Genomic DNA, 17,500 nt, shown 5'->3' on the forward strand with positions numbered 1-17,500 from the left:
AAACAAAACATAGAAAAATCAATTTTCACACTTTTCATCAAGTCAATATCGTTGAGTTATTTAAATTAATATTTAATTTTTGGTAATTCCAAATGTTTAGAATTATAGAATTTTGTCAATCATTAATATCATATTTAAAGTCCAAAAGATATTTTTTAATAGAAAAATTTGCAGAAGATTTCCAAAAACAACAAAAAAATAAGATATAAAATCTACCACTGTTGCATCTATATTTGATATTATGTAAAAATATTGTTTAAAAATTCAAATTATCATTATTTTATTTAGTTTTTAATAACTTTTAACTAACAGGCTATTTCACTTTTTTTTATTTGTTAAGTGGGTGTGAGGCGTTAAAGTAGGTAAAAATTGAATAATTTATTTTTAAAGTTTGATTTTTCAATTTCTAAACATTTACTTTTATCATAACGAAAGCCATTTATAGCTTAAATTTGTAAAACCAAAAAGAATTTCAAGACATAAAATTATAATAATATTTGCAACTTAAAACTCCACACTGAAAAGAAAAAGCAACTTAAAATACATATTAAATATTTTTTTCCTTCAATCATCTTTACCTGAAGTTCAAGCATCGATATAAAGTTTTTATAATTCTGTAACAGAAAAAAAACCTTTACCTGTTACAGAGCTCCTCTAATGACCTCTCCAGACTCATAGATTCTCAATGAAACAGTCTATTTGTAAAGGTAAATGTGGCTTCTTTATCTTGTTTACTTGGCATTTAATTCAGACTCATAGTTTACAATAATATTTTTTTAAACATCATAACAAATATGCCTGTTACACTAAAGCTATTACACTAAAGTTAAGTCCTTTCTTGTATAAATGAAAAAAAGCATATATAGGTTCTTCTGCAACTATTTTTTTTTTTAATTTTTTGTTTTTCCATTATTTATCCTCTTGCTTTTCTAACTTTCACAGGGTAAAATGCTAAATTAAACACCAGACACAAAATATTTCAAAAAACATATAATGCGTAGAAGAAAGAAACACAGCTAATGCTGCTGATAGTAAAATATTTAACATAGCTTCTAAAGTAAATAAAACAAGTATGTGACACAACACAACTATTGACAAGATAACTTCATCATTTAAAATCTATATACTTGTTTTCTAAAACATCTTCAGACACTTTATTTTCTTTCCGATTTCTTCTCTGCACCCGATTTTCTTTTTATTTGAATCTCTTTCAAATAAAAGTGCTATTCAAGCAAAATCTATCTGGTGACTGTTTTAACAAGATTGAACTTATCTTTTACTTAGAAATAGATCTTTTTTCTCCATATACTTAACAATAAGTATTTAAACAATATTTATTATATAAGAAAATTTCACATTTCCAACATGTCTAATGCTCAGAAGATTTCCTATGTTTCCTAATTCCTTTTATTTCTTCTCAACATCTACACTTCTAACAAGGCTGCAAGCAACCACTAGAGTGGAAGTTACTGAAAAAGAAAAATTAAAGTTTATAGACCAAAATAATGATTAACAAGCAACATAAAAAATTGAATGAATCAGTAAAACAAAATAAAAAGAACAAATTCCAAAGAAGAGATGTTCGAGGAAAAAACTAGACAAATAAGACTTCTTGGAGATTTAGGAACAAAATTTTTTTTTGTCACAGCAAAAGGATGAGACTTGATTAAATGACGCGTAATAAGGTTAATAACAAATGTTTACAATGTGTTTTTGCACCTTGTCCAAAATAAAAAGGGCATCATTGGAAGATCCACCCCAGATATGGCAACAGTATTCCATACAAGGATAGATTTGAGGTTTATAAAGATAAAGAATAGAATCCTGAGTAAGAAAGCAGCCAACACGATAAAGAGATATTTTTATATCTCTGATTAGTTACAGAATAAATCAATTTTTTTAAACCATAGTGGGGCAAATAAAAATGTATTGTCTTTCATCATTAAAAAACAATTATAGCGATTATTCCATAGAGGCAATTTCACTGAAATACTCTTTATAAGAGCAAAAGTAGCTGATATTATGCTGTAAAATAAAAAAATAATAGAACTATACTAGTCTTTAATGAACTAACTTTGAGTTTCTATCTTACCTTTTCTGAAATCTTTAAAACAAATACAAATTCCTTTTCCTGTCCTGAAACTATTATTGAAACTATTATTCTGTAGAGGTGATTTCACTGAATTACGAAATTACTTTCAGAGCAAAAATAGTTGATACTGTGTCAATATCAACTAAATCCAAATTTCTTTTCCTGATCTGAAACTAAACTGCATGTTTTTAACAATATTTACTTTATTAAAAATGCTTTTTTTAAAAATCTTTGTTACCTAATAAAGCAACTTAACTTCTTTTTTTGATCCGCATTCCAGTGGCCTTTTCTAATAAGTTCTCCTTTCTTTACTTGTCTTTACATTTAAACTCTAATTTCATAATTACGATTAGTTAATTTTACATTTTCAATAATGAAAGCCAAGTTTAGTTGTACATTTTCAATTTAAAAAATTAAGTTTAGCTAATTTTACATTTTTAATAATGAAAACTAAGTTAAGTTAATTTTACATTTTTAATAATGAAAGCCATGTTTAGTTACTTTTTTTATTTTCAATAATGAAAGCCAAGTTTAGTTAATTTTACAAGCTATTATATTAAAACACATAACAAGACTTCAGTGCTTTAATTAACTGTAACAGTCACCTGCATTACCTAAATGACTGTTACCCATGAAGTACAATATTACTAAAAATTACTAACCTGACAACTCGTGTACCAATGTTTGACTCATTTGGCCAGTTTTTTTTTGCAGCAGCTTGTAAGCAATAAAACAAGTAGCGTAACTGTCTATAAAAGATTAATATTTTAAATAACTTTACAACTTATAGAATTTACCTCATGGTCATGCTCATTTACCACATGCTATAACCTCACAAAGATTTACTCTGAATGGAAGTGTTATATTCTTCAGGGCTACTATTGATATTACGCTGATATGGAGATAATGTTATATACCTCTAGATTGAAAATTTTAATTCACAACTTTTGTATTATTTATGTCATTTTTGGGAAAAATAGAGATAATATCCTACCTCTGAGGAACAGATATACATATATATAATTGACACTAGAGATTGTGAAACTTTCAATACAAAACGTTTTTGTCAATTTTGTAAACAGAAGGAATAAAAAATTAAGGAATAAAAAGGTAGGAATAAAAAAACAAAGAAAAAACTATAGGCTTAGTGGTATAAGAGATCATTCATGCACTAGTTTGTTCTGACAGGTTATTTAATCTTGCAATATTTACAACCACTTTTAAATTGAGTATTTTCAAATAGAAAGCCACAGAAAAGAGATAAATGCTCATAGTGTCACTATGTCTCATTCTAATCCTGTTGAAATTACTTTCTTTTTTTTTACCTAAAGTGAGTCTCATTACTAGTTTAGGTATCTGTCCTTTGGATGAGTTTAGGTATCTATCCTTTGGATGAGTTTGGGTATCTATCCTTTGGATGAGTTTGGGTATCTATCCTTTGGATGAGTTTGGGTATCTATCCTTTGAATGAGTTTGGGTATCTATCCTTTGGATGAGTTTGGGTATCTATGCTTTGGATGAGTTTGGATATCTATCCTTTGAATGAGTTTGGGTATCTATCCTTTGGATGAGTTCGGGTATCTATCCTTTGGATGAGTTTGGGTATCTATCCTTTGGATGAGTTTGGGTATCTATATTTGGATGAGTTTGGATATCTATCCTTTGGATGAGTTTGGGTATCTATACTTTGGATGAGTTTGGGTATCTATCCTTTGGATGAGTTTGGGTATCTATCCTTTGGATGAGTTTGGGTATCTATCCTTTGGATGAGTTTGGGTATCTATCCTTTGGATGAGTTTGGGTATCTATACTTTGGATGAGTTTGGGTATCTATACCTTGGATGAGTTTGGGTATCTATCCTTTGGATGAGTTTGGGTATCTATCCTTTGGATGAGTTTGGGTATCTATACTTTGGATGAGTTTGGGTATCTATCCTTTGGATGAGTTTGGGTATCTATCCTTTGGATGAGTTTGGGTATCTATCCTTTGGATGAGTTTGGGTATCTATCCTTTGGATGAGTTTGGATATCTATCCTTTGGATGAGTTTGGGTATCTATCCTTTGGATGAGTTTGGGTATCTATCCTTTGGATGAGTTTGGGTATCTATCCTTTGGATGAGTTTGGATATCTATCCTTTGGATGAGTTTGGGTATCTATCCTTTGGATGAGTTTGGGTATCTATCCTTTGGATGAGTTTGGGTATCTATCCTTTGGATGAGTTTGGGTATCTATACTTTGGATGAGTTTGGGTATCTATCCTTTGGATGAGTTTGGGTATCTATCCTTTGGATGAGTTTGGGTATCTATCCTTTGGATGAGTTTGGGTATCTATACCTTGGATGAGTTTGGGTATCTATCCTTTGGATGAGTTTGGATATCTATCCTTTGGATGAGTTTGGATATCTATCCTTTGGATGAGTTTGGGTATCTATCCTTTGGATGAGTTTGGGTATCTATCCTTTGGATGAGTTTGGGTATCTATCCTTTGGATGAGTTTGGGTATCTATCCTTTGGATGAGTTTGGGTATCTATCCTTTGGATGAGTTTGGGTATCTATCCTTTGGATGAGTTTAGGTATCTATCCTTTGGATGAGTTTAGGCATCTATCCTTTTTTACTCTACTTTTGTACCTGAGCAGGTCTACAACCTACAATTTATTTTTATAATAACATTTATAAAGAAAATTATTGATATTTATTAGCTAAATTAATAAATTAAATTACACTTTTAAATTAATTAAAATACAATTTTCATTTAAATTAAATTTTTGGCACTTTTCTTTATCTATCAAACCAGCTTTTTTTTTATACCCTACCAAACCAGCATTACCAAAACATGTCAAAGTTTCTTCCTGCATTCATAAATACCATAATAAAAATTTTATACTTTATTAGCTTCGAAGTAATTTTCAAGAGAGTATATAATATTAAGAAAACAAAAATTTTCTTGAAGCTTTAATTTCAATTTTCCATTGTACAGTGTATAATATATACAGCAAAACCCAACATTAATTGTACAGTGTATAATATATACAGCCAAACCCAACATTAATTGCACAGTGTATAATATCTACAATAAAACCCAACATTAATTGTACAGTGTATAATATATACAGCAAAACCCAACATTAACTAATTATAACAGCATTTTATAAACAAACTAAAAATTATTTTTAGTTTTTGAGATAAAACTTACTTAGGACAACTGCTAGCTGAACTAAATATATTGCTCGTAATTTCTTCTAAAAACTTTATTAATTGTTGAAGATTTTCAGCAACATTCGAGCCTTTCTCAACTTGTGATGGATTTAACTACAAAAAAATATATTATAAAAAAAAAATTAACTACAAAATAATAAAGTATAAAAAAAAAATTTAACTACAATAAAATTTGGTGTAAAAAAAAAAAAAAAATTAAAAATTAAAAATGTGTAAAAGAAAACCAAAAATACTAATCTTAGAATTAAAAGAATAAAAGTACAAACTACAAAAAAAAAAAAAAAAGTAATTACCTCACAACATTGCTTGCTTTCCATAATTTTGAGAATAACAGACTTTATTGTTTGCTGAAGATAAGGTGTTGCAATCATTTTCATATATTGATCCATTAGTTTGGTGGTTAATGTGTTGCCTCGAAATAAAGTTTCCTTTTTTTCTAAAAATTAGATGCATTTTCATTTATAAGAATCAGAGGTTAAAATTTACGAAAAACAAAAAGTTGCTACAAAAGACATGCATGCCTAGTTGATTCATTTCTTTGGTTGCAATTGTTTGAATAAGATTAATCTCACTGTTATCTTGCCTGAAAATGCGAAGAAGGGTATATGCTAGACTATTAAGGTCTTTGCATACTTCACCAAGAGATTGAATAATTTGATAATCTTTGTTTAACAAAACCTAAAAAATAAAAAAAGATTTTAGATAAATGACGACATGAAAATAATACCAGGGCATGTAACACCAGTTTCGGTACAACTAGTAATACCGGTATTTGCTTGTATAATGATTTGGTATTTGTTCTTTGAATACCAGTATTAATACCGTAATTTTTTTAAAAATATCTTTCAATAATTGCTTTGTTTTTTCACTTTTAGTTATAAGTTTATAAACTAATTAACGTATTATTCTAAATAAAATAATTTTAAATTTTAAAAATTTAATTATTTAAAATGCCTGGACTTATTTTACTTAAAAACATATCAAATTTGAATATTTGAAGCGTCCCTTTAAATATTTACCAAAAATATACCAATTATGTAACAAATTTCTAATAAAAGAATGGTGTAATGATTGTTACACAATTAATTCTTTTTGAAATGTTATAACATATATATATATATATATATATATATATATATATATATATATATATATATTATACATATATGTATGTATATATATATACATATAGGTATGTATATATATATATATATATATATATATATATTATATATATATATATATATATATACATATATGTATATATATATATATATATACATATATGTATGTATATATATATACATATAGGTATGTATATATATATATATATATATATATATATATATATATATATATATATATATATATATATATATATATATATATATATATATATATACATATTAATTGTAAACAATAATACATATAATACATATTTGTTTACAATTAAAAACAAATAGATTAAGTTAATTTAACATAACCTTTTATTAAATTAAAAAAACATACTTTGTGAAGGCTTTCGTAATCTTCTACTTGCATAATAATTTCATGCTGTTTAAAATTGTTATAAATATTAATTTGACTGTATTTATAAATATTTATAATAGAAAACTTATTAGTATTTACAACATGATAATAATTAAAAAACTTTAAAAGTAAAACAAAAAATTAAAAAAAAAAAAACAGTCAAATTTTTAAGAATTTTATTAGAAAAAAAAAATTCACCACAAATTTTCCAGTTATGCGAATACTCCCCATGTCTGATTTGTGGTTCTGTGAACTCAATACAAACCATTGATCCAATGTTCTGTCATTCTCTATTGTGTTTAAATATACAGTAGCCTTACCTGAAACATAAATATATCAACCAAAACTTCTTATATAAACTAAATATTTTAACTTTTAAAATTTAATTGTTAACCCCAAAATTTTATTTTGGTACCTGTTGTGGTGGTTGCTTTTTGCAGTGATGGTTGCTACTTGTGACATTAGAATAATAGGGTTCCATCTCCATTTTGTAACGTTGAAAGAATTAAACTTTTGATTTTTAATTATTTAATTGTTTTACAGCTGCTGCTACTTATATTTATAATATATGTTTTTAATGTTAATTATGTTTTGTAACTAATCTTATATCAATAATTTTTTAATTTTTAAAAACTGTTTGTTTATAAATAAATTTTAAATTCTAACTCTATTGAACAAAGTTAAAAGTAACAATGAAAAAACAAAAAGAAATATTTACAAATATTATGTAAATAAAAATAATTGATGTTTATCAAAATTCAAAATTATATAATTTTAATGAATATTAAAATTATATAACTTTGAACATAAAAATGATATAATAAATTTAAAAAAAAAAATTGAATTTTCTTAACTTGAAAATTGGCAGATAGAATCTTATAAATCTCATTTACAGATAACTATTTTGTTTCATACCAATTTATATTACTTAATAAATAATAAATAATACGTGTTCTAAGCAATCAATTTAACAAATTAGATATTTTTATCTTTAAATTTAACGAATTTAACAAATTTTCACTTTAAATTTTAGAAATTTTAAGAATATAACAAATTGTGTTAAATGTTAAATTTTCTTAACATTTGTTAAATTATCTTAACATTATAAAAAGGAGATAGAACCCTATTATTCTAACGCCATAATCTGTTATAGTGGGGACTTTTTGTTGTCATGATCTTAAGACATATTATAAACAAATATTAAATCAGCAGATTAAATCTAAATGTTAAAATAAAATTGTTTGCTTATTGAGAGCAAATTGCAAATAAGTCTGTAATTCATGCTTGCAAACAAATACATGAACACTTATTATTTGCTTATGACAACAAAAAACAATAATAAATGCAAAATTAATTTTAGTTTTCTGTATAGTTTTCTTTCTTTATATTTAAGAAAAGAAGAAAAAAAACCTACAGTTACCAGTTAAATTTTTCTTAATATAAAATTATTATTATATGCTGAATAAGCAAAACTAAAAACACAATAATAAAAGATGGCTCATTTATTATTCATAAAAAAATAAATAAACAATTTTGGAAAAAAATAATCCTAAATTAAGTTTTTGTGCTTTACAATAGCTTACCCATTTCTTTATCTTTATATGGTCCAGTTTTACTGTTATACATGTGTATTGTAAACGAAGTAATGTCTTCTGGTAAGTCACTAATAAATAAAATTGTAAATTTTTAAAAATTAGCCAGCATCATTACCAAATAAAGTTATACTATAAGTGAACAAAAGACCATCGGCAAACTATGAAAATAAAAAACAAACAAACAAAAAAATTAGAAACAAACTCAAAAGTAAAAGATTCATTGTAAACTGGTTCAGGTGCTTCTTGTGATTTTGTTCTACAAGTTTTAACATCATTTAGTGAAATAATACAATAAGGATGTGGAAGCTTGTTGACAGGTATTTTTTGACCATGACAGACAGTCAGCTGCAGACTACGTAATTCTTTCACAGCTTTGGAACTTTGTTTGTTGTTTTTCATGGTTCCACAGTAAAGTGTGATACAATCCCACCATTCCTAGTTAATTTTATGGAGATTTATATATAAAAAAAAAAACTAGTTGTAAAATGAAAAGAATATATATAATATGTAGAAAACTTTAGTGGTAAACCACTTATTATCTAACCTAAAAACAAAACCAAAACAAAAACATAAAACAAAACATTTAAATAAATCCAAAAAAACAAAATTAAAACATCTAAACAAAACCAAAATATCCAATTGAAACCAAATTAGTTCGTTTATGTTGTTCAACATTTATTATGTATAAATGAATGTTCAATTATTTTCATTATTAAATTGTTTAACTAGAATCTGGAAAAATGCAAAACACCTTCCTGGAATTTTTTTAATTTATTAGAAATTCCTAGAATTTTTCAAATTTATTAAAATTATTTATTGTTGAATAGTCTTTAGAAACAGATCTTATGAGTTTTGTAATAAAAATTTTTGCACCAAAAGAAAAGCATTAAAAACAAAGATTTGAGAACTTCTCTGAGGATTGTTGAAGGAACACTCCTGAGAAATTGGTCTCGATCATTTTTATAATTAAGAGATTTTGTATAGATGATTAAAGTTTATTCAAAAAAAAAGCAATATTGCAGTTGGTATACATACAATAAGGTATACAAATTAGTAAATGTCACTAAATTAACCCAAAAAAAAAACTGCACTAAATACTCTCAAACAATCTAACTTTACACTTATTTAGTCACATATCCTTTTCCCAGAACAAGTCTTATGTTAAATATGAAAAAAACTCTTTTTAAAAAATGCTTACTGCAAAATTCCAACTAAAAAATCAGTCAAAAAGTGTTTAGCATTTGGGGCAAATAGTAATTTGTTCTGATTTTAAAGGATTATATTTGGAGTTATTAATGATCTACTTTCCAAAACTATGGATAAATATGATGCGGAAATAATACTTTTTAAAAATGCCTATGCTTTTAAAATACCTCACAAGGTTGAGGCCTAATATTAAACAAACCAAATTCTATTATTTCAGTTTCAATTAAAAAATATTCTTGGTTATTGAGTTGAATTATTTTCTTTTCCTTCTTATATTTTATCACTTTATTGAACTTTGTTGTACTACTCAAAGTAGGTTCATTTATGTACCTTCTTTTGCTAATAAAGTTCAACCCTTATTTAATGTTATCATTTTATTGAACTTTGTTAAACTAATTAAAGTGCATATGTTCTTTTGCTAATAAAGTTCAACCTTTATTTAATGTTAAACTATTTCCAATTAGTATTGAAGTATGTAAACCATTTCAAACACTTAAAAGGAAATTTCTGAAACTTTGAGTTATATTGATAAGAACTTAGCCTTTGTTGATGTCATGCATCAAATGAAGTCTTATTAGTTACCTCAAATTAAAAATGATCCCTTGGTTGCTTTTATGTCTAGGACATAAAACAAATGTTAAACCTCAGCAGTAGTATAAGAAGCAGTAGCTATTATGGAAATATTTTTTAAATTGCAATTGCATTCTTTATTTTGTTAAATCTAAAAACTTAGCTACTTCAACAAAAATGCTAGTGAGTTAATCAAATGGATTGCCTAAGTAAAACCTTTAGAGAGCCAAGACCATCTAATTTTAGATTTAAACATCTATTTAAAAGTATTGATAAATATTCTAGGTATCCATTTGCTATCTGGTGTCCAGACATCAAGTCAACAACCATTGAAATGTTTAGATAAAATATTCTCTTTTTGTAGTTTTCCAAATTATTTTCATTCTGACTAAGGCTCATTCATTCCAAATGAATTGAAATCTTACCTTACTCATTCCAAATGAATTGAAATCTTACCTTACTCATTCCAAATGAATTGAAATCTTACCTTACTCATTCCAAATGAATTGAAATCTTACCTTACTCATTCCAAATGAATTGAAATCTTACCTTACTCAGAAAAAGAATTATGATGAGTACTTTATCTCTGAGATCAATCTATAATCTATCTTATAGAGATCAATTTAGTAATGGACAAGTTGAGAGATATAGTGATTTGTTCTGAAAAAATATTTCCTTTTTACTATAAACCGACATCCTAGTTTGAAATTGTTCTATTGAATGCCCTTTAATTAATTTTTATGAGTTAATCACAATTAGATCAGTTGCAATAGTTAAAAATTGCCATTGTAGTAAGAATAAATTTCTTTACCTGCTTTATAAAACCTTATTTAACGATCACCATTAATCACAAAACTTGTTAACACCCATAGTTATTTATAACTAATAATGCTTTCCTTTTCCTATTTATCTCCTCTATATTTATTTATACTAAAAAATAAAGGTACAAATTTTTGCACCTATATACTTGTACTCTACAATAAGATGACAATGGAAATTTAAAAATTCTTTTAATATTATTCAAATAACAAAAAAGACAACCTGGCTGGAGTCACTTGTTTCTGCACATAAAAAATGTGTTTGTGTTTCATTTAATGCACGCACAACAATTTGAAAACAATTTGGTCTGAAAAAAAAGTTATATACACATCAGCGACATATCCAGGCCGATTTTGATACAGATAAAAAAAATCAAATAAAACAATGCTTTATTACTTATTTTCTTGCTGTTTTGTAAAAAAAAAAATTTAATATATTAAATATATGTATAATATTTAAAAAAAATAAAACTTGTAATGATATACACAAAATTGTTTTTAATGTCAATTAGAAAAAGCAAGCCACTTTTAAAACAGAATTTAAATGTATTTAAAGTCAATCAGATTTTTTAATTAAAACTCACATAGATGAATTTTAGAATATATTACAATTGGATTATATGAAATGCACCTTTTGATTGGATTAAAATTTAAAACACTTAACATTTTATATTTTTATAATCCCTTTAGTAAATACATTAACTTGTTTTAAAATACACTTAACATGAATACTAATATTAATAATTTTATTATCATTATAATAATAAAAATATACCAAAAAACTTGGTTTAAAAAGTAAGAGAATAACAACAAAAAAAGTTATTAACTTTTGAATGAAGTAATGACATTAATATGCAATAAATATGCTACATAATAAATCTTTTTAGTCTATATAGATAGCATATATATTGCTTCTCCCATGAGTACCTTTTATTGTGGATATTCATGAGAGAAGCGTTATAACCATAACATTAAATAAAAAATATATTTATAATAATAATTAATATATAATATTTATATATTTACATCTAAATATATAAGCAATATACTTATATTTCTTTTAAATAGCTATTTAAAAGAAATATAAGTATATTGCTTATATATTTAGGATGTAAATATATAAATATTATATGTATATATATATATATATATATATATATATATATATATATATATATATATATATATATATATATATATATATATATATAACTACAAAATTGATAATAAACAATATAATGGAAAAAGGTATGCCAAGCAAAAAAAACAATAATTGAATTTTTGAAATTTGAAAAAAGATTTATTTCTTTTAAATAAATATATAAATAATAAAAAAGCACTAGAGGCCTTTCACTATTTTTATCAGTAGTGCTATGTTTAATGCTTTATCAAATTTTTTTATATTACTGTAGAAAGTTAGATAATAGAAAAATTAAATTGCTATATTGTAACTATGAGTTACCATTGTAACATTTTTTAAAAAAAAGGAAGTCTCAATTAAATGTGTCATGTTTTTGTTTATGTAAATGACTTTCATATGACAACAAATTTTTTTCACTTTTTAATTCAAGGAAAACAAAGAGTTGGAAAAAAGGTTCTATAGTTTTGTTGTGCAATCTCTGGCATTCAAATACATGATTGTCAAATTGGTCTGTAGAATTTCCTGTTCTGCAACTGGAAATATGACCATTAGTACGGTTTCTTAAATTATTTGTTTTTCCAGTGTAAGTAGATAAACCATTACATGATAAACACTTTAAATAATAAATAACATTTTTGCTATTACAAGTAATGCGACTTTTAATATTCCAAATAGTTCCATTAGACGTCTCAAACTTATCAACTTCTTGTAAATATAATTGGCAAATTTTACAACAAATATCTTTACATTTGAATAAACCCGTTTTTTTTGATAGATGAAATAGAATGAAATTTTGAAGAAGTTAGTTGTCTAAGTAAATTTGGTGGTTGTTTGTAGGCTATTACTGGATGTATATTTGAAAAAACCTTCTTTACCCTTGCATTAGTAGATAGACTAAGTAAAAGGTTAGTTTCTGTTAAAATAGGCTGGCAGTTTAAATTGCTATAAAATGTAGTTACCAGAGGAAAAACTTCTTTGGATTTTTTTAAAGGTGCTGGTCCTTGTAATTTGGCATTATGAAATGCTTTTTCTATAATATTATCTGGGTAAAGACATTCTTTTAACCATAATTTTAGTTCCGTTAAACGTAGTTTTTCTGTAGCATAATCCAAGGTAAAAACAATTATTCTTTTAGCAAGATTATATGGTATATTCTTTTTTATGTGGAAAGGATGAAAACTATTGTAATTTAAATAGTCGTGGGTATTTGTTTCTTTGTAAAATATATCTGTTTTGATATGTTTATCGTTTTTAAGAATAACCGATACATCTAAAAAATTAATGACATTGTAGATATTTCCGTTTTTATTGTATTGTGTACCTAAATCAATCGTAAAATTAATTGAATTATGTAGTTCTTCTAGAGAACTTTTAAACTTGGCGATGTCTAGATTTTTTGGCCATATGTTAAAACCATCATTAACATATCTAAAATAAAACTGTTCAATATTTTTAACTTCTTCTTTTGAAAAGAATTTTGGTAAGATTTTCGGAAAAAGCAAAGTTTCTTCTAAAAATCCAATTGTAAGACATGCATAGTCTGGGGCAAAGTCTGTACCCATGGCTGTACCTGTAATCTGATGGTATACTTGGTCGTCAAAAATAAAATTATTGTTTTCTAAAATGAAAGATGCCGATTCTAAGAGGAAATCGGAGGTGAATCGATCTGCTATTAAATCTTTCTGTTGTTCAATCCAGTATTGTAATGCTTTAAGACCTAGATTATGTGGAATACTTGTGTATAGATTGACAATGTCACATGTTAGTATTACACTGTCTGAATCAATATTTCTAGGGATTTTTCTTAAGAAATCCCAATCATCTTTTATATAAGTTTTTTGTTTTTTTACAATCGGAGATAATATTATATGAAGAAATTGGCTTAAGTGTGATGTTGGTGAGTCTATTCCAGCAATAATAGGTCGAGCTTTTAAATCTTTTGGAGGTTTCATTTCTATAAACGGAGAACTAGATTCTTGAACCTTTTTAATTATTTCATTGCATTTATGAATTTTTGGAATAACGTAAAAAGTACTAGATTTCCATTCAAAATTTGTAATGTAGTCTATTTCGTTTGTATTTTTCGTAATGTAGTCTATGTAGTTTAATGTAGTCTATTTCCAGTTGCAGAACAGGAAATTCTACAGACCAATTTGACAATTATGTATTTGAATGCCAGAGATTGCACAACAAAACTATAGAACCTTTTTTCCAACTCTTTGTTTTCCTTGAATTAAAAAGTGAAAAAAATTTGTTGTCATATGAAAGTCATTTACATAAACAAAAACATGACATATTTAATTGAGACTTCCTTTTTTTTAAAAAATGTTACAATGGTAACTCATAGTTACAATATAGCAATTTAATTTTTCTATTATCTAACTTTCTACAGTAATATAAAAAAATTTGATAAAGCATTAAACATAGCACTACTGATGAAAATAGTGAAAGGCCTCTAGTGCTTTTTTATTATTTATATATTTATTTAAAAGACATAAATCTTTTTTAAAATTTAAAATATTAAATTATTTTTTTTTTTGATTTGCATACATTTTTGAATTTTATATATATATATATATATATATATTTAAATATATATATATATATATATATATATATATATATATATATATATATATATATATATATATATATACATATATATATATCAGGGTTCCTACTATTAAAACTGGGGCTAAAATTGAGGATTTTAAGGAGATTTAAGGAGATATTTTTCTAATATTTTAGGAGATTCATTCGCGAATGACAATTTTTTGAAGGTAAAAGTAAGGAGAATTAAGGAGAAAACAATTATATTAAAAACAGAATCTTTCTTTTTTCCATAAATTTTAAATAGAGATAGATAAACTATTATAAATGAATATATATATATGTGTGTGTGTATATATATATATATATATATATATATATATATATATATATATATATATATATATATATATATATATATATATATATATATATATATTATATATCATCGTGGTCAACATATAATTTCTTTTTTTTTTCCAACAAGTTTCTTTTTTTAACATATAGCTTCTCTAGTAACTCTTGCTTTTTGCAAGTGGCTCTTTTTAATGCATTAGATTATGATATATCAGCTTTAATGTCATCTAAATGGAAAAAGAATCATTAAATAATGACATTACATTTAGTGATATAAACTAAAAAAACATTTATATTCAAGGTTCATCAACAGTTTGTCAAAAAAATAATCACACTTTTCTGTGATATTCAACCATAAACGATGGAGAAATACACACCAGACAGCAAGCAACCAGTGAAGACAAAGGGCTTTTCCCAATAATATGAGTTCACATTGAGACACCAAAATTACATATTTCCTTTTTGAACTTGTCCATTTGAACATCAGTAATCTTTGTCTTTCTCTTGAGTTGCTACAGATAATCCTTCAATGAAAAACTAATATTAATCTTGCTGGTTGAAAGCCAGTTTGTGTAATTAAACAAATCTATTTTTAACAAAGATGTTGTAGTTTTGTCATTTAAAAGAAACATCTAACCGAATGAACTTCGCATAAAAGTTGCGTAAGAGTTCTTCAAGAGTCACCACCAGAAAAGGAGCCATTGGTTTATCAGTTTGAAAAGAAACTGGAAGAAAAAAAAAATGCAAGATTGAAAATAACATTTTGTGATTTTTTCTCAAAATTTTAAAAATAATATGAAAAGAATATCTCAGAATATTTCTATAATTTTCTAATAAAACAAAATATATTACATAAAAAGCAATAAAATTGCATCTGGATCAAATATCACCTACCAAGGAATGTATTTAGACTGCCACTAATTTCTTCAAAAAACTTCAACTTTAAAGGAACTAAAACTTTATTTGTTTGAGTACTTAGATGTTAAAAGTTGGTGTTTTGCCCTGATTTACCAAGTCCAGGTTGCTTACTCTTTGGTAAAGACTTCCAGTAGTCAACAAGACTACTTTTGACCAAACCTCTATTGCTTTCTTGGCAACACTTTGATTTTTAGCCCGTCGAGTGCCACAAAATATGTAAGGAAAATATGTTGCCTCAGCTATTCTTTCATAATCACTTGCTATTGATGGACTTTGGTACATTGAAGACATTTAGTACATTGAAGACATTAATATCTTTAAGTTCCAATCTGTAGCTTTAGCACCAGTTTATAAGGATCCATTGATAGTATGTAAACCACAGGCAATATCAATGAGTGTATTTAATTCATTGTTATGACATTCTTTGTTGAGCATTTCCAAAAACAGTTTATTTACATTAGAGATATCCATAGAAACCTGAAGCATTTTTTCAGCATTCAAACCAGTCATGCGGGATTTAAACATATTTAGAATATCTGGGGCTGCAGCTTTTCCCATGAACTCTGAACTAGAATATCTTGTACAAACAGTATTCCTCTCTTCATTCCAATAGCGCACATGTAAGTCCATTTGACCTTTCTTTACAACTTTATTGTAAGACTTATCAAAAAGACATACAAAGTTATCCTGCAGGGTAAGATCTTTTATCAGAATTTTTTTTAAATAAGGGGCAAGACCATGAGTTACAATATAGCCAGATTTTGTTCAACCACATAAAAAGTCGCTGGCAATTTTGCTATCTGGAAACATCAAAGCAAATTGTTTAGACTTATTCTCACTTGATCTAAAAGAGTATTTGCTTTGAACAATATTTAAATACCAAATTAATTCTGCTTTCAAAACTGCTTCCTTCTGAAGCATATCTGAAATGATACATCCCTTTGATAGGCTTTTGTGGTACTGATTGCAAAGTTTCTTTGAACACAACAACATAACCCTCTTTAGGGTTCCCAATCGCTTTACATCATATTATTTCATACAATTACACATTTGAATATATGATTTTTTTGAACTTATTAGGAATAATAACACTTTATTCAAGATCTAGGTGTGTAGCAAAGTGTAAAATTATAGTATAGAAATTTCCTAGAGTTACCAATATGGTTTTTTAAAATTCTTAATAAGTTTTGCACTCCGTAAGTGTGGTTTAACCATAAAAAATATTTTTCTCTGCTGAAACAGATTTTTTGCACAATTTGATAAATCAAGTTTTTCCATCAATACATTTACACATCTAAGGTACTTAAGTGATTATTTAATATTTAACTTTATTTAATTAAAGTTATAGTTAAAAAATCGAATTTGCACGATTCAAATTTTAAAAAAGCACGAAAAAATTTTGATTATTGCAAAATAATTTATATTGGGCATTGGTAAAATCCGGAATGCAGAGATGCGGAAACTTTCAATGGGTAAAATGGGTAAAAGAGCCTTTATACCCAT

General features: G+C 25.8%; 1 protein-coding gene across 1 annotated transcript in view; it reads right to left on the reverse strand.

Moving 5' to 3' along the window:
- LOC101237455 (ras GTPase-activating protein 1) overlaps window positions 1–17,500 on the reverse strand; it is a 76,667-nt gene that overhangs the window by 12,584 nt on the left and 46,583 nt on the right. The window contains exons 12-20 of the mRNA XM_065816496.1: window positions 11,255–11,339; window positions 8,640–8,872; window positions 8,426–8,505; window positions 7,041–7,162; window positions 6,822–6,866; window positions 5,834–5,990; window positions 5,606–5,748; window positions 5,290–5,405; window positions 2,755–2,841 (exon numbers count right to left, since the gene is read on the reverse strand). Of these exons, the coding sequence (XP_065672568.1) occupies window positions 2,755–2,841; window positions 5,290–5,405; window positions 5,606–5,748; window positions 5,834–5,990; window positions 6,822–6,866; window positions 7,041–7,162; window positions 8,426–8,505; window positions 8,640–8,872; window positions 11,255–11,339 (1,068 nt within the window). The remainder of the gene's footprint in view (window positions 1–2,754; window positions 2,842–5,289; window positions 5,406–5,605; window positions 5,749–5,833; window positions 5,991–6,821; window positions 6,867–7,040; window positions 7,163–8,425; window positions 8,506–8,639; window positions 8,873–11,254; window positions 11,340–17,500) is intronic.

This window comes from Hydra vulgaris, chromosome 13 (assembly GCF_038396675.1).
Source record: "Hydra vulgaris chromosome 13, alternate assembly HydraT2T_AEP".
In the NCBI taxonomy this organism is placed as follows: domain Eukaryota; kingdom Metazoa; phylum Cnidaria; class Hydrozoa; order Anthoathecata; family Hydridae; genus Hydra; species Hydra vulgaris.